This window comes from Pelophylax lessonae, assembly GCF_965119305.1.
Source record: "Pelophylax lessonae genome assembly, chromosome: 4".
NCBI classification, from domain to species: domain Eukaryota; kingdom Metazoa; phylum Chordata; class Amphibia; order Anura; family Ranidae; genus Pelophylax; species Pelophylax lessonae.
The window spans coordinates 547,042,656-547,060,970 of record NC_138771.1 but is presented as its reverse complement, the minus strand read 5'-3'; the positions used below and the strand labels follow the sequence as shown (position 1 = coordinate 547,060,970).

Genomic DNA, 18,315 nt, shown 5'->3' with positions numbered 1-18,315 from the left:
TGGGTGCATTTCTACAGCCTTGTCCAGCACGGTTACGTTTGACAGTCTGGTTCTTGAGATTGGAGGTCCTTGGCTGCTCCTCAGAGTCACCTCATCTCTCTTGAACGCTAGGATAGTGAACACAAACAAAAGGTTAAGGGAGAATCTGGTCAAAGTCTGTGAAATTCATGTCTGCTGCTGTCGGATCATGAACTGATCTAGAAGTCCTAAATATTCTGGGCTTCCTCCAGTCGGATTTAGATCTGGCTCTATCGATCAGTTCCCTCAGAGTACAAGTGTCAGCTGTATCAGCCTTCAAAGGTGTTTCCAGGTCTAGGCATCTTTTCCTGTCCAATAATTCTTCAAGGAAGCAACTAGGCTCAGACCTCGGAGTAAGCGGAGGATTTCCAAATGGAGTCTCCCTCCTGTTCTCAACTCTCTCTCAGGGACTGGAGCGGTGTGTTCTAGGGCTGTCTCCATTAAAGGCCTGTCTGTTATGTCTCCTGGCTATCACGTCGACATAAAAAGCCTCAGAGATTGAGTCACCGGTCATGGAGAACTTTTCTTAACGTTCTTCCAGTTTGAGCAGTGCTTTTACCTATACTTGACTTAAATCCCAGGGGTACATCAGTCTTTCATGGGAACCAAGAAATTGTTCTGCCAACCTTTGGAGTACTAACTTGCTTCCTTTAGAGGTTGCGCTGTGGCTTAGTTGGTTAAAGCGCATGTCTAAGTAAACAGGGAATCCTGAGTTTGACTCAGCAGTGCCTTTCTTGGGTTCTAGGAATCTCTCAGATATTGTGAAGTTATAGCTACAAGTTCAGCTTCCTTTAGGCTTCAGAACGCCTGTTCGTTCTTTTTGCCGGAAAGAACAAAGGGAAACGTGCCGTATCTGGGACGATTGTGGCATGGATTGTCTGGGACATCCGACAGGCTCACAGAGCTAAGGGCTTGGCTTCTTTGGGGATGGTGACCACTCACTTGACCAGCAGTGTGTCTACATACTGGGTGGCTTTGCAGCAATGGGTTCCCATTGTAATCGGTAGGGCAGCCTTGTGGTCCCTGATCAATACATTTATGGTTCATTATTGTGTAGAGCCAGCCTCTATCTTTTGTTAATTTTTGGTTTACAAATCCTGTCAGTTGACGGTGTCAAATAAACCCTTTTCTTTTGCTCTGCAATGCCCACCCGGGTGTATATGGCTAGTTGTTTCCCGTACGTATGCTGCCATGGAGGCTGTCAGGAAAACTGAAAATTTCCTATCAAATACATACCGTAATTTTCCTTTCCTGATGGACTCCATGGGAGCAGGAGTTCCCTCCCAGAGTCATGAGTAGGCTAGTTACAGAATGTGTCTTCTGGCTCAGAGCAAAAATTTATGGGAGTGGGGTCCTATAGGTGAGGAGTGGAGGCGGGGTTAACCATATGTATGCTGCCATGGATTCTATCAGGGAAGGAAAATTACGTTAAGTATTTGATAGGAAATTTTCAGTTTTCCCAACCATAATTTCAAACACACATCTAGGAATCCCTAATAAATTTCCTTGCTCTCAGTCCTGGTCTAAGGCATTCTGCGCTCTACACTGAAGAAAGCAGACTGCAGACATCATAAATGTCAACAAAGCAATGTCCACACTGGCCTGAGATTATGATGACAGTTATCAAGAACAGGAGTATAAAAAGGGTCTTGATAGATTTATACTCTAGGCTTTATCACTCACCTCCTGATTAGGGTGCCACACCACATGCTTCACATCTTGTGTGTGTGAATTAAGAACACTGACACACTCATATTCCTCCTCTTCATCCACTAGAGTAAACACAAATAAAATTTAGATCCAACATGCATAGTGTTTAAAACAATAAATCGGACAAATCTGGCGCAATGAGAACAGGAGGCACAACACGGTCAGTCTGGGGGGGAGGGGAGTGTTACATGTATTAGCAGATTTATATATACTATTTTAAGCCAAACTCCAGCTCACATTTTAGAATCAGTTACAACAGTATTTTTTTTTCCTTTTGGGATAAGGGTTTTGCATGAATAAATAAAATTAATAATTTTAATCACCCCTGCCAGTGTTAATTGGTTGGCCTCATCCATGTACACAGATACATTCTGCTGGAGAGCTTCTGCTTTTGAAAATCAACAGACTTGCTGGTTGGTTCACCAGATGAAAATACATTCACCCGCCACTTTATTTAGGTTCACTTGTTCAATTGCTTGATAACACAAATTGCTAATCAGCCAATCACATGGCAGCAACTCAATGCATTTCTGCATCTAAGCGTGGTAAAGACGACAGCCAAAGTTTAAACAGAGCATCAGAAGAGGGGGATTTAATTGACTTTGAACATGGCATGGTTGTTGGTGCCAGATGGGCTGGTCTTGAGTGCTTTTTGTAAAAAAAACTGCTCATCTACTGGGATTTTCACACACAACCATCTCTAGGATTTGCAGAGAATGGTCCGAAAAATGCAAAAATATCCAGTGAACGACAGATGTGTGGACGAAAATGCATTATTGATGTCAGAAGAGAATGGGCAGAGATGATAGAAAGGCAACAGCAACTCAAATAACCACTTGTTACAACCAAGGTGTGCAGAATACCATCTCTGAACGCACAACACATAGAACCTTGACCTCCCTGGTGGTCTGATTATGTCTAAAAGTGGCATATTGTTTTGCATAGAAATCGGTTGTTTTACATTTTAAAACTCACCTTCCCCTGCCGTCCTTCCGCTCTGTGCTTGGCCGATGCCGGCACCTGCCTTTCTGGTTCCCTTCGTTGCGACGCAGGGGGGTGGAACCAGCGGCAAATTCAAAAATGTTAATACACTAAATGATATGATACAAAGCTGTGATCCTAATGGATTACACTGCATCATGCCATTTCACTTGGTGACTTTTCCAGTGCCCTGCCTGTGCTTTTCCAGTTCTTTGTGCCTGGAAAATAGAGAACGTCGTAACATTCTGGGATAATACCGATTGTGGCTCGGGGTTACCCCTTTTGGTACTGAAAGTCAACCCCGAGCCACACTCGGGAATACCACCAGGGAGGTTAAAGCAGATGGGCTGTCACTCATGTCAGCTAAGGAAACTGAGGCAACAATTCGCACAGGCTCACCAAAATTGGACAATAGAAGATTGGAAAAACGTTGCTTGGTCTGAAAAGTCTCACTTTCAGCTGCGACATTCAGATGGTAGGTCAGAATTTGGCGTAAACAACACGGAAGCATGGATCCATCCCGCCTTGTATCAACGGTTTAGGCTCGTGGTGTAAGTGTTTGGGGATATATTTTCCTGGCACACCACTTTTAGCCCCTTAGTACCAATTGAGCATCGTTTAAATGCCACGCCTTTCCTGAGTATTGTTGCTGACCATGTCCATCCCTTTATTACAGTGTACCCATCTTCTGATGGCTACTCCCAGCAGGATAATGTACCATGTCACAAAGCTCAAATCATCTCACCACTGGTTTCCTGAACATGACAATGAGGTCACTGTACTCCAATGGCCTCCACAGTAATCAGATCTCAATCCAATAGAGCAGTGGTCCTCAACCCTGGCCTACAGGGCCCACTACCAGGCCAGATTTTAGGTATTACCTTGGGGAGATGCAGACTAGAGTACTGCAATCACTGAGCAGCAAATTATATCACCTGGGATGTATTTCAGTTATCTTGAAAATCTGGCCTGTTAGTGGGCCCTGTAGGCCAGGGTTGAGGACCACTGCAATAGAGCACCTATGTCAATATGGACAGAAATCTCTGAGGAATGTTTCCAACACCTTGTTTAATCTATGCCACGAAGAATGAAGGCAGTTCTGAAGGTAAAAGGGGGTCCAAGCCGGTACTAGCAAGGTGTACCTAATAAAGTGGCCAGTGAGTTTAGTTGTGATGGCTGTATTAGTTTCCTTTTTTAGGCTTTCTTGAAAAGAACTGGTAAGCCGCAATATAATAAATGTTTGCTTTCGGGCTTAAACTGCTTTAACAGACACTTGGTTCTATACAGTCAGCAGTCCAATCACAAGATGGGTCAGTGTCTCTCATAGAACATACCGGATGTTCCTTGTTTGATGTTAAGAGAGCACCCATGCCTGATTTACCACAGTAGTTCCTACTCCATGTCCCCTCCATCCCTCTTAATTATTACAAATGCATTCTGCCTCATCTTCTAAATGCAGCACTACGACTAATTCCAGTCTACTGGAAGAAGACCCAAATTTGGAACCGTGCAGGGTGGATACGATTGGGGGATATAATGGAGGCAGAGGAATGGATGGCAACATGCAAGGCTCGCTAGCAAGTTTTATGCTGTTTGAGCCACCTGGATTCAATATACTTTGTACGCCTTGGCGGCCTCACAACCCACTTCACCTATGCCTGATGTATCCCAAGGTAGGGGTTTGAGAACTGCCCTTAGCTTCTTTCCTCTCTATGAGGCATTGAGGTATGACTTCTGATAATCGGATATGCGATCTACAGCCTACAAAGGGACAATATGTTTTGTGGCCTATGTTATTTTAATTTAAATTGATATTTAAAGTGTTCATGTTGCGCTCTGGCCCACTGTTTATACTTAAAATGTGACAACGCAACCTTATCAAAAGTGCTTTTTTGTTGACATTTCCTTTTATTTATTTTTTTCTTTGTTCAAATTTTTAATTTTTTTTCCCTTGTGTTGCTTATTCTGTGAGTGCTCTGTTGCTCTCATTTCAACATCAGGTATATTACTGCTGACAATTCACACAATATGATGTGGAACCTAGCAACCTGAATCTCATAGCCATCCTGCATAGAAGATCAGATTGTGTCCACTTTTGTATAATATTTTCTACAATGTCAGCTGTATGTTTCTTCTTTGCTGTGATTGCCACATTCATCTGTAATGTGATGCTTTTTCTCGTTTCCGATTTATCTTTGTGGGGAAAAAAAAAAAAAAATGTTCCCTCTCAAAATAAAGATAACAAAAAAGAGAGAGCTCCCAACTGCTAATGCAGCGCCTCGTCTGGACCATGAGGAGGATGTTGACAGAAATGATCTGACCAATTAAGAAGTCTGATGAGTGGCCGATTAGAGATCACAGTTTTATGACCATACTGCTCTCCTCTTATTAAGGATTAAAGGCTAGCGCTGAGGATTATAATTATACTTATAATTATACAAATACCACTGTATAGTGGGCTGCTGCTGGTATAAAAGGTGATGTACCTTCATAAAGTGTATAGTGCAAAAGTATACCTGCGCTGCTACCAAAACAAACTAATAAATAAATCTCAGTAATTATTATGTATAAATAATCTGTGTAAAGTGCTAGTGCTCAACTTAAAATACACAATCCTATATCTTAAATACCAATCAATATAAAAATATACATAAATACAAATTTATTACACGTGAAATAAATAAATGTGAATAAAAATTCTTCAATTAACGACGTGCTGAAATAGTGACAGTCTTTGTGCAAAGTATAAGTCCAAAGTGCTGCGTGCTCATAAAACAAGTGCCGGTGCTCTCTCTACATGGGTAGGTGCTCCCCTCCTGGACCCCTACTCACCAGAAGCCAAATAATACACCGCCTTCAAAAAATATATCCTTAGGTGGAACGAGCCTTATTGGACCATCAACTCAATAGCTTTACTGTAGATCACATCATCCAGGTATTTGCTCAAAAAAAGAAAAGAGATGCTGGCATCGTGAAGTATGTAACTACTTTATTCGATGCACACAATACAAGGTACACTTACAATATGGCAAAGGTTCAAACGCCTAAAAGTCATCCCACGGGTTGCCAATCCAAACGACTGTACTTACTCCCCGTGTCCCCGTAACTCGGAAGGTGGATGTATTCCGGCGTAGTGCGTACTCGGACGGACAGCTTGACGCGTTTCGCTCCTCACACAGAGCGTTATCAAAAGCTGGTCCGCTCCAGATACGCACTATATTTATAAGGTAACAAAATTACATAATTGCTGACACCTTAGAGGAACCGGAAGTAGAATGCCGCCATTTTGTGATTCCTATGGTGGTAAACTTCCTGTTCACCATCATCCTACTATGTCTTTTCATTGATATCTACAACAGTTTATCCCCACATCATAAGCTTTTGTTGATCGCTTTAATATTTTCTGGTGCAATATGATATATTCCTAAAATTGTGAGTTAAAAGCTAGTATGGGCAGCGTGGTATTCCAATGGCGGAACCGGAAGTGGCTCCGCCATGTTGGGACTCACAATCTCTCCATATGCCGGAACCGGAAGTGATGTCGTCATATCGGGGTGAGCCGATGACGCACTTCCTGTTCCTCGTAACGATCTAGTTTTGGCTTAATCCAGCTCATGGGGTATACCAATCTGACTCAAGATGCGTCTAGCTATGGGGCCAATTCACTTTTACTGCCTTGTTACAAACTAAGCCGGCCGTGACTTATTATTAACATTCGGCGGCGGAACCGGAAGTCCCGCCGCCATATTGGAACACCCATTATCATATAAAAATATCATAGCGGCCACCATATTGGGACTCCTAATCCTATTGTACTTCCTGTACACCACCTTACTCATCCTTACTGCTCATATTTAATTACTGCTCTAATTAATAAGTGTCAAAACTTTTAAAACACGGAGGCGTTCTAATTGCGGTGCCCCTTTACATACAATACACCTTACAAATAAAAAAATTAAATTAAAATAAAATTAATTTCAATAAAAATACTCAATACATCCACATATATTAAATCAATAATTGTATGACCACTATGCAAAATCTTTTTCATAAATTCAAGATAATTTATATGAGCCTATATCAAGTTTCCCTGAGAAGGCCTATATGTATATATACTGTAAATGTCATTATGTTATACAACAATTCCATATCTAATACATTAACAAATTATTAAATAATTAAAAAATTATTAAAAAATTATTAAAAAATATATACTTTTCTCAAATCATTCTATATGCCTAATTATACTAGAAAAGGCTAAAAAGTACATAATAATTGGCTACACAATATCCCAATTTTTGTCCTATTAAAAGACTTAAAATTAAAAATTATTAATAAAACAATTAATATCCAATTCTACATTAAGACCTGCAGGGATCATGGTTTTTAACTGTTGAATCCACCATGTTTCGTTCTGAGACACTGCTCTTTTTAAATGTGTCCCTCTCCAATGCGGAATAATCCTATCTATACCGCAAAAGGTCATCTTCCGAGGGTCCTTATTATGGTATAGTCTGAAGTGGTTGGAAAGGCTATGTTTGCGGAATCCTTTCTTTATATTACTTATATGCTCCCTCAACCGTATTCTTAATTCTCTCGTAGTGCGGCCCACATATTGAAGGCCGCACTCACACTGTAGTAAGTATGTCACATGTGTATTCCTGCAATTAATAAATTGGTTAATCTCATATTTCTTCTTTGTTGCCCAAGATTCAAAGTGCTTAATACTTCTCCTTTTGTCTATGCGACATGTCTTGCAGGCTACACACCTGCCACATTTATAAAAACCTGTTCTATCCAAGAAGGTTACCAATTTCTTTGGGGGATCTGGAATGCTCTTGACAATTCTATCTTTCAAAGTGGGAGGCCTTCTATAGATGAACTTGGGTTTATTAGGCAACATTTGTTTAAAAATTGGGTCCCTTAATAAGATGTTCCAATGTTTCCTTATACTTTTCTCTATGGATCTGTATTGTTGATTAAATTCGGTGCAAAATGCAATATCAAAAGTTTTTTTATTATTATTTTTGGGTTTGTCAGCCAGTAGTTCTTTCCTATTTCTTTAGAAAACAGCTAGATAGAGTGAAAAAACAAGTTGAGAAAATAGATAGGAAAGAACTACTGGCTGACAAACCCAAAAATAATAATAAAAAAACTTTTGATATTGCATTTTGCACCGAATTTAATCAACAATACAGATCCATAGAGAAAAGTATAAGGAAACATTGGAACATCTTATTAAGGGACCCAATTTTTAAACAAATGTTGCCTAATAAACCCAAGTTCATCTATAGAAGGCCTCCCACTTTGAAAGATAGAATTGTCAAGAGCATTCCAGATCCCCCAAAGAAATTGGTAACCTTCTTGGATAGAACAGGTTTTTATAAATGTGGCAGGTGTGTAGCCTGCAAGACATGTCGCATAGACAAAAGGAGAAGTATTAAGCACTTTGAATCTTGGGCAACAAAGAAGAAATATGAGATTAACCAATTTATTAATTGCAGGAATACACATGTGACATACTTACTACAGTGTGAGTGCGGCCTTCAATATGTGGGCCGCACTACGAGAGAATTAAGAATACGGTTGAGGGAGCATATAAGTAATATAAAGAAAGGATTCCGCAAACATAGCCTTTCCAACCACTTCAGACTATACCATAATAAGGACCCTCGGAAGATGACCTTTTGCGGTATAGATAGGATTATTCCGCATTGGAGAGGGACACATTTAAAAAGAGCAGTGTCTCAGAACGAAACATGGTGGATTCAACAGTTAAAAACCATGATCCCTGCAGGTCTTAATGTAGAATTGGATATTAATTGTTTTATTAATAATTTTTAATTTTAAGTCTTTTAATAGGACAAAAATTGGGATATTGTGTAGCCAATTATTATGTACTTTTTAGCCTTTTCTAGTATAATTAGGCATATAGAATGATTTGAGAAAAGTATATATTTTTTAATAATTTTTTAATAATTTTTTAATTATTTAATAATTTGTTAATGTATTAGATATGGAATTGTTGTATAACATAATGACATTTACAGTATATATACATATAGGCCTTCTCAGGGAAACTTGATATAGGCTCATATAAATTATCTTGAATTTATGAAAAAGATTTTGCATAGTGGTCATACAATTATTGATTTAATATATGTGGATGTATTGAGTATTTTTATTGAAATTAATTTTATTTTAATTTAATTTTTTTATTTGTAAGGTGTATTGTATGTAAAGGGGCACCGCAATTAGAACGCCTCCGTGTTTTAAAAGTTTTGACACTTATTAATTAGAGCAGTAATTAAATATGAGCAGTAAGGATGAGTAAGGTGGTGTACAGGAAGTACAATAGGATTAGGAGTCCCAATATGGTGGCCGCTATGATATTTTTATATGATAATGGGTGTTCCAATATGGCGGCGGGACTTCCGGTTCCGCCGCCGAATGTTAATAATAAGTCACGGCCGGCTTAGTTTGTAACAAGGCAGTAAAAGTGAATTGGCCCCATAGCTAGACGCATCTTGAGTCAGATTGGTATACCCCATGAGCTGGATTAAGCCAAAACCAGATCGTTACGAGGAACAGGAAGTGCGTCATCGGCTCACCCCGATATGACGACATCACTTCCGGTTCCGGCATATGGAGAGATTGTGAGTCCCAACATGGCGGAGCCACTTCCGGTTCCGCCATTGGAATACCACGCTGCCCATACTAGCTTTTAACTCACAATTTTAGGAATATATCATATTGCACCAGAAAATATTAAAGCGATCAACAAAAGCTTATGATGTGGGGATAAACTGTTGTAGATATCAATGAAAAGACATAGTAGGATGATGGTGAACAGGAAGTTTACCACCATAGGAATCACAAAATGGCGGCATTCTACTTCCGGTTCCTCTAAGGTGTCAGCAATTATGTAATTTTGTTACCTTATAAATATAGTGCGTATCTGGAGCGGACCAGCTTTTGATAACGCTCTGTGTGAGGAGCGAAACGCGTCAAGCTGTCCGTCCGAGTACGCACTACGCCGGAATACATCCACCTTCCGAGTTACGGGGACACGGGGAGTAAGTACAGTCGTTTGGATTGGCAACCCGTGGGATGACTTTTAGGCGTTTGAACCTTTGCCATATTGTAAGTGTACCTTGTATTGTGTGCATCGAATAAAGTAGTTACATACTTCACGATGCCAGCATCTCTTTTCTTTTTTTGAGCAAATACCTGGATGATGTGATCTACAGTAAAGCTATTGAGTTGATGGTCCAATAAGGCTCGTTCCACCTAAGGATATATTTTTTGAAGGCGGTGTATTATTTGGCTTCTGGTGAGTAGGGGTCCAGGAGGGGAGCACCTACCCATGTAGAGAGAGCACCGGCACTTGTTTTATGAGCACGCAGCACTTTGGACTTATACTTTGCACAAAGACTGTCACTATTTCAGCACGTCGTTAATTGAAGAATTTTTATTCACATTTATTTATTTCACGTGTAATAAATTTGTATTTATGTATATTTTTATATTGATTGGTATTTAAGATATAGGATTGTGTATTTTAAGTTGAGCACTAGCACTTTACACAGATTATTTATACATAATAATTACTGAGATTTATTTATTAGTTTGTTTTGGTAGCAGCGCAGGTATACTTTTGCACTATATGCTCTCCTCTTATGCCTTGTACACACGCATCGATTATTGGCCAGGAATTTTCGGCCAACGTCCGATCGGACGATTTTCGGCTTGTTAGTATGATGCTTCCGACAACCGACTCTGACTTTTCGGCCGAAAAAAAATCTGGTGTGCAGGCTATAAAATTTTTGTTGGCCGTCAACACAACGGCCGATTTTCCCTCAGTCAGTACAGATTTCGGCAGACAAAAATCTGATGAGCAAGACTGGGCATGCTCAGAGAAGAAAAAACACACGGAAAGTAAACCAGAACATGACATCACTTCTGAAGTAGATTTTTGTTGGCCGAGAAAATTCATGTGCAGTCTAGGCACATTCCAACCAACAAAACACCACTCTGGACAAAAGTCGGACGATCGGTCGGCCGATAATCGTTGCGTGTGTACGAGGCATTAGTCAAAATCCGATCACAGCAGTGTGAACCTAGCCTAAAACTCTGACACTGACCTAGATCAAACCAAAACCATGATCTAGCTAAATTTTCTTTCTTGCTTTGCAAGGAGAAAAAGAAAAGACACAATGAGGATAATTCACTAAGGCTTCGTTCACACCTAGGCGGTTTGAATTGCGGGCAGAATCGCAGCAAAAATATGGGAGGCGTTTGCGATGCCATTATTTCTTAATGGCACCCCAACGCAGTGCGATTTTGCTGCGATTGTCAAGCATCAACATGTGCAAAAATCGCAACGCCAAATGCTCCTGGCTCTGTGCAAAGATTTGGTACATAAACTTCTTTGGAGCAGAGGGAGGCCCATTCAAATTAATGGTGCCGCTTCAAAATGCTCCACGCTAAAGTCTGAATGAAGCCTAAAGATTGAAAGTGCAAAATCAGGCTCACTTCTGCACAGAAACCAAAAACCTGGAAGATGATTGGTTTCTATGTAAAGGTGAGCCTGATTTTGCAATCTCCAGCTTTAGTAAATAAACCCCAATGTATCTTTTTCTCCATTCAGCACAAACACAGCAACGTATACAGGTGCATCGCATACAATTAGAATATTATCAAAAAGTTATTTCAGTATTTCAATTCAAAAAGTGAAACCCATATTTTATATAGGGTAAAATATTTCAAGCATTCCTTCCTTTTCATTTTGATGATTATGGCTTACTGCTTGTGAAAACCCAAAATTCAGTATCTCAGAAAATTAGAATATTACATAAGATCAAAAAAAAAAAAGGATTTTCAATACAGAAATGTTGGCTTACTGAAAAGTATGTCCATGTACAGTATAGTATGCACTCAGTACTTGGCTGGGGCTCCTTTTGCATGCATCAATGCGGTGATCAGCCTGTGGCACTGCTGACTCTTTATGGAAGCCCAGGTTGCTTTGATAACAGCTTTCAGCATTTTTGGATCTTGATTCTCTCATCTTCTTCTTGACAATATCCCAAAGATTCTCTATGGGCTTTAGGTCAGGGGAGTTTGCTGGCCAATCAAGTACAGTGATACCATTAAACCAGATACTGGTACTTTTGGCAATGTGGGCAGGTGCCAAGTCCTGCTGGAAAATGAAAATCAGCATCTCCATAAAGCTGGTCAGCAGAGGGAAGCATGAATGCTCTAGAATTTCCTGGTAGAGGGCTGTGCTGACTTTGGACTTTATTTGGGGATCCATGTCATCTGCTGGTGTTGGTCCAACGTGTTTTATCATCACAGACTGTGGAAACATGGAAACAGTGGACCTCATGCAACTTGGATTCTGTGCCTCTCCATTCTTCCTCCAGACTCCTTTACCTTGATTTCCAAATGAAGTGCAACATTTTCCACATTCCATGATGATTTGGAGCATATTGTCAAGAGGAAGATGAGAGACACCAGACCCAACAATGCAGATGAGCTGAAGGCCGCTATCAAAGCAACCTGGGCTTCCATAACACCTCAGCAGTGCCACAGGCTGATCGCCTCCATGCTACGCCGCATTGATGCAGTAATTCATGCAAAAGGCGCCCCAAACAAGTATTGAGCGCATACTATACTGTAGATGGATATACTTTTCAGTAGGCCAACATTTCTGTATTGAAAATCCTTTTTTTTTGTATTATTGGTTCTATGTAATATTCTATTTTTTTGAGAAACTGAATTTTGGGTTTTCACTAGCTGTAAGCCATAATCATCAAAACTAAAAAGAAAGAAATGCTTGAAATATATCACTCTGTGTAACACATCTATATAAAATATGAGCTTCACTTTTCGAATTGAATTTTCCTGAAATAAAATTAATTTTTTAAAAATATTCTAATTTTATGAGATGCACCTGTATATGTGACCCCATGGATAAAGACCCACTTCCGGGAGGCCGCTTATATGCGTACGCTCCTTCATTTGCAAATATACCTTTTGCACTGTGATAATAAATACACTTTAAAGCCTCGTGCACACTGGACGTTATCAAAACGTCAGTAGAAAGCTGTAGAAGGCGTTTTCAGCAGCGTTTTCCAGCGTTATTTAGCAAAACTATACTCCCACAAAAGCTTATGGCTCAAAAACGTTGATAAACGCCGAATAGCCACATTTCTTAGCGTTTTTTAGCTTTTATCTGAGTTAGAGCGTTTTTACGGTTAGAAAAAGGCCTCCTAAAACCCACTAGTTCTGGGGTTTTTTTGCAGCCAGAAAACGACCCTGCCAAAAACTGCTGATAACAGTCCATGTGTGCACGGACACATAGGATAACATGCTGGGGAGTTTGCTGTCTGCAGAAAAAAACATCTGACGCCAAAAACAGCAGCTGTAAAAATGTCCAGTGTGCATGAGGCCTAAGGGTAAAATGATTTCAATCTTCCTGTGTCCCTAGTGGAGTCCACTGATTCTGCAGTGATCGCACTCCAAGGAAGTGAAGAGGCTGGGGGTATATACACAACACATGCACCACACCTTACCTTACAATGCATTCAAAACACAGAACATGCACAGAAAACAAGTGTCCAAACAATACACAGCATGGAACATATACCACATATAGAATACACAGAACAGAGGATAGGCAGTATACAAAATTCAACTGCGCATTTTTAACACTCCCCCAATCCTAAATCTAAATGAGCCCTTACTTGGTATCTTACAGTAAAATAGTTTCAATTAATATGTGGGCCATAAATACAGTCCTTCAGAAGAACATGATTATATTTAGTCCTGATAAATATGGTTGCAAAAAATGCCAGTTACAAAGTTCCTTCCAAGCATGCAGAGGACTACAAAAGATAACGTACTGTATATAAAACTGCTATGTCAGTGGGACCTTTTAGTTATAATGTACTGCCCCATACTCATACAGCCATCTTTAATGAACTGTCTTAATGACAAAATAAAACTGGAGCACGTATTGCTGTCTACATGGCCATGTTGACTAAATTTTTGTGCATGCAAAATCATCATTCTCCCTGGGAAACCCATGTGGGGCCATTGCACAATAGCATGACTAATGCAGCCACAGAGTTACACCGACTTACCATAATTCTGAAGCTGTACACTATGAAAACCAAAGTAATAGCAACCTTTAATACATTTTAAAGCAGAACTCCAAGATCGAATTATTTTTGCGATAGCTGATTATCTCCCTCAGTCACACCCCATTGCCAGCAATGGAACCGTTGATGTTGCATTGATTATGAAAAAGATTCCTGAACTACTTTTTACCAATTTAATTGCCACTTGCCTAGACTTCTTTAAATTAAGTTGAAACCTGCAATGAAATTGGCAGTGCAAATCGCACTGATGTGTGGCTCTGAAATCACAAAATTTCAAAGCTACACAGGTGTGAATCAGGGCTAAGTTCTCTTGAACTGCTAAAACAGTTTAAATGATATTGCCTTACTTTTCTTGTAATCCATGAGCTTCAGCCCCAGTGACGTCCTATTTCCTTAGGAAAAAAGTGCTCGCTCTACATTACATCCAAGCAGGGAATGGGGACTATATTTCCCATGATGCATAGGGAAATGCAGGAATTGAGTTAGCGTGGGCAGTGAACTGGAGGAGTGGAGGAAGGAGTTAGCACTGATAGCTGTGACTGTTATCCTGAGAGGCAGCACGTACAGAGAACTAGAGGGGAGGTAGAGGAGTTTACGCACAGGGCTGTATTTGCTATGCACAGTGGGCGGCTTGGACCGGGAGTCTCAGACTGCGGAGTCCGCTAACTACAGTGAGCAGGGACATAATTACATCTTTGCTCACTGTAAGGAACTACAGTGGGGCAAAGACAAGACCAGTGGCCAAGGAGATACAGAGCATAGCGGCCATCGGTCTTACAAAACAGAGGTCAGAGTGATTCACGCCAGGATTCAAATATTATAAATTCACCCTGGATTTCTCTGGGGAGAGAAACAAGTAGCACATTGCACCAACGTATGACAGCACCAATACTGCCAGATAATAAAATGTTCTGCCTGGAGTTCTGCTTTAATATTCAAAATAAGCATTCCAAGAAACACACTTTGCTCATTTTTTTTTTAGCACATTTTTCTCACCACATTAACAGGTTGAATTCATCAGCAAATAAATTACTACCCCTTAACATTTAGCAATAGGTACACTAAACTGCAGGTCAAATGGTCAGGCTCACCTTCCCACACCCAGACACTCTTGTCACGGCTGCATGTGGCCAGAAGATTTCCTGAAGGTGCCCAGGCCACAGATTTGACCTCATTTTCATGCCCCTCGAGTGTTGTAACCACCTGGAATTGGAAAAATAAGGAATATTCAAACCCGACAACACTCCTTTTAATCAGATACTTATGGCCCCTTTGTTTAACCCAAACATTTGCCTACCTCAAACTCCTCTTTCTTCTTTATCCAGATGCAGGTGGTGGCATCAAAGCTGGCAGAAGCAAGGTAGTTGCCACAAGGTGACCATGACACTTTTCTTACAGTGCGCTGGTGCCCGTCACCGAGGACTGACTTGCATACCCAGTTACCATCTGCACAACAAAAAGCAAAATGATGTGTAGAAAAAAAAAACAAAACACAATAAAAGCCATAGCAGAATGGATAGGTGAATGCTGTTTATTACATGTATTTATCTATATTAAAAAAGAAAATAAAACCATGCCTTGTTCTACGCTGTGTGAAGTCAGTCTTCGTGGTGAAGACAGGGCTTTGCTTCCTTATGTCAGAGACTTCAGCAAAAAGAACAGTGAGCAGCACAGTAGTAAAATCACTATCTCTCACTTCAAATCTCAGAAACCAAAATTGCCTAAATTCACACTAGAGATATAAAACTATGAGATTACAGACACTCTAACATGCCAGGAAATGCTATTTTTCAGACGTTTAATAATTATTTTTTTTTTTAATTTAAGATTTGTGGGTACTGCTTAGGCACAACTAACACTTCTAGATGTTGCCTATACTATAACAAATCTTCAACTTTTGTGAGTTCAGGTCCACTTTAAAGCAGAACTATGCTCACCTTGGCACCAGCGATGCGACGTCCTGCAGCTCCCTGCCAGCCGCTGACATCTTTGAGTGGCTGGCTTCCGGGTATCAAACACCAGCCGCTTTCATTAGCTGGGCAGGGATGACATCATGCGCATGTGTAGGCAATTCTTCGGTATAGCTGAATTTCTACAGTGAGCTGTAGAACAATCCCTATTTCCATACCTAATTTTTATTTCAGGCAACTCAAAGCAAAATTTGGTAAATGTATTTGGTGCCAGAAAAATTCCAAGTAGGTAACAGTATACTCTACAGAATGATGATGGAATACAGCTGTGCATTTTTTAGGATGAATGCAATTCTCTCCCTTCCTCATTGCAGCATTTTTTCATTTAACCAACATTTAATGGGGAAATGTATACATTTTTCACACACATGGTAAATTTGCATTTAGAAAATTAAGAAAATTGCTTAAAATACCAAAACAATTTTCTGAAAACCAAGGCCTTTAGAATAAAAATGGTAATTTTTTTATGTTGTACGATATTTGCACAACTGTTTAACAAACATATTTTTAGGAATACACAAAAATAGCTTTCAGTGCACATGAACACAAAATACCAAATTTTTTAGTAAAATATAAAAAAAATAGGGTTTTGCATTAAGTAAATACCAAACCCCTATAAAGCTAAAAAAAATTGCACGCCTGAGAAATGGCAAAAAACGAAGTTACACAAAACTATCTATAACTGATGCTTCAAAAGCCTTTACAGGTCATCAGTTTAAAGCAGTAGTAAACTTAAAAAAAAAAAAAAAAGGAGGACCCTTGGGGATGTGTCATAATGTGCTCGTATGTGTTGTCACTACCGAAAGGGCTTCCAAATGGCCTTAGCTATGATGCCATCCCTCCCACACTTGCGCAAGCACAGCTCTCTCAATGGATGGCATGCGCCAATGTCGTCAATGGCTGCTACTAAAGTAAATGTCTCCTAAACGGTGCACATTTAGGAGATATTTACTGTACCTACAAGTAAGCATTATTATAAGACTTAAATTCTTCTGACCTCAAATTCCAGCCATAATGATAGATTTACTAAAACCGGAGAGTGCAAAATCTGGTGCAGCTCTACATAGAAACCAATCAGCTTCCAGGATTTGTCAAATCCTAATTAAACAAGCTGAAGTTAGAAGCTAATTGGTTGCCATGCACAGTTGCACGCTCCAGTTTTAGTGAATAAACTGTAGTGTCCAGCTCTATAGAAACCTAATTTCCATAATTTCTATAGATTTATTCTTGCATTCTCATAGTTTCACATCACACCATTCTCCCAATGAGGGAATATTCATTGTGTTCCAATTTTGTCTATGTACGGTTGTCCTTGCTACAGCTAAACATATCTTTATATGGATCTTTTAGCATTCTAAATTGAATCTGAAGTAAACCAGTTCTGGAGTCATTTTGTTTTTTTTTATTCTGTTATAATATTGTGTAATTGATAGACTTTTCCCCTAAGATAGGCAGCTCTTTTCACAATCCTACCAAATATTGACCAGTGTGCCTATTTGCTTTTGACAGCTCCAAAATGTATCTCATCTATTTGGAAACGTTCTATGTAAAAGATGAGGTGGCCTATAACATGTTGTCAGTAATATAAAATAGTTATTGATTATAAATTGAACAAGGCCAAAGCTGTTCTCCGGCTGATGAGGCAATACTGCCTTATATCATTTTGCAGCTGACTAGATCAGAAAAGGTTTTCAATAATAGGTGCATTTTAAAACAAACTAAAGTTGCTAGCGTTTCTAACAGAAAAGTCTGTCCCCCCCTGGTAAAATATACGGGGGTTGGACAAAATTATGGAAACACTAGCTAAAAGAACAAAATCATAAGCTTTTATGGTGTTGGACCGCCTTTGCCATCTAAGATGCCATGAATTCTCATGGGAATAGACAAATATAAAGTCTTGAATGGTGGGTAATGGAATATGTAACCACTCATGCAAAAATCGTTCCAGTTCTCACAGATATGCACGAGCCTGAACCTTGTTCTCCCAAATTGATCATAGTGGCTCTAGGATATTGAGGTACAGAGACTGTGGTACCCGGGGAAGGAGACAGACTTCATCTACACGCTCGTCAAACCATGATTTGACAACACCAGCTGTGTGAATCAGAGCATTATCTTGGTAAATGTCTTCAGCAAACAACCATGGGGTGCACATGGTCGGCCAAATTGTGTAGCAGTAGCGGATGCAAAAGAACGTGAGGAAAGAGGGGGGGGGGGGGTAGCCTGTTTTAAGACCCCTCTTTTGCTCATGGGATTATGGCGGTAGAAGTTTTAAGCCCCCCACTGATTTAAATCGGGGGAAGGGGGGTGGGGTTTGTGATAGGTCAAAAAAGGCCGGTTGATTTGGAAAGTTCTGGGGGGGTCCTCTATGATAGGTAATTAAAGGTCATCTGACCCCCCAGAACATTCCAGAAATTCCCAGGACCCATATTTAGGCAGGAGGCTGAGGGGGGGTCTTTGTCAGTCACCAGAGA

At 40.0% G+C, this 18,315-nt stretch overlaps 1 protein-coding gene across 1 annotated transcript in view; it reads right to left on the bottom strand.

The window, feature by feature from the left end:
* Positions 1 to 18,315, bottom strand: part of CIAO1 (cytosolic iron-sulfur assembly component 1) — a 39,378-nt gene that overhangs the window by 12,101 nt on the left and 8,962 nt on the right. Inside the window, exons 2-4 of the mRNA XM_082256922.1 lie at positions 15,169 to 15,317; positions 14,963 to 15,074; positions 1,702 to 1,790 (exon numbers count right to left, since the gene is read on the bottom strand). Coding sequence (XP_082113048.1) covers positions 1,702 to 1,790; positions 14,963 to 15,074; positions 15,169 to 15,317 — 350 coding nt within the window. The remainder of the gene's footprint in view (positions 1 to 1,701; positions 1,791 to 14,962; positions 15,075 to 15,168; positions 15,318 to 18,315) is intronic.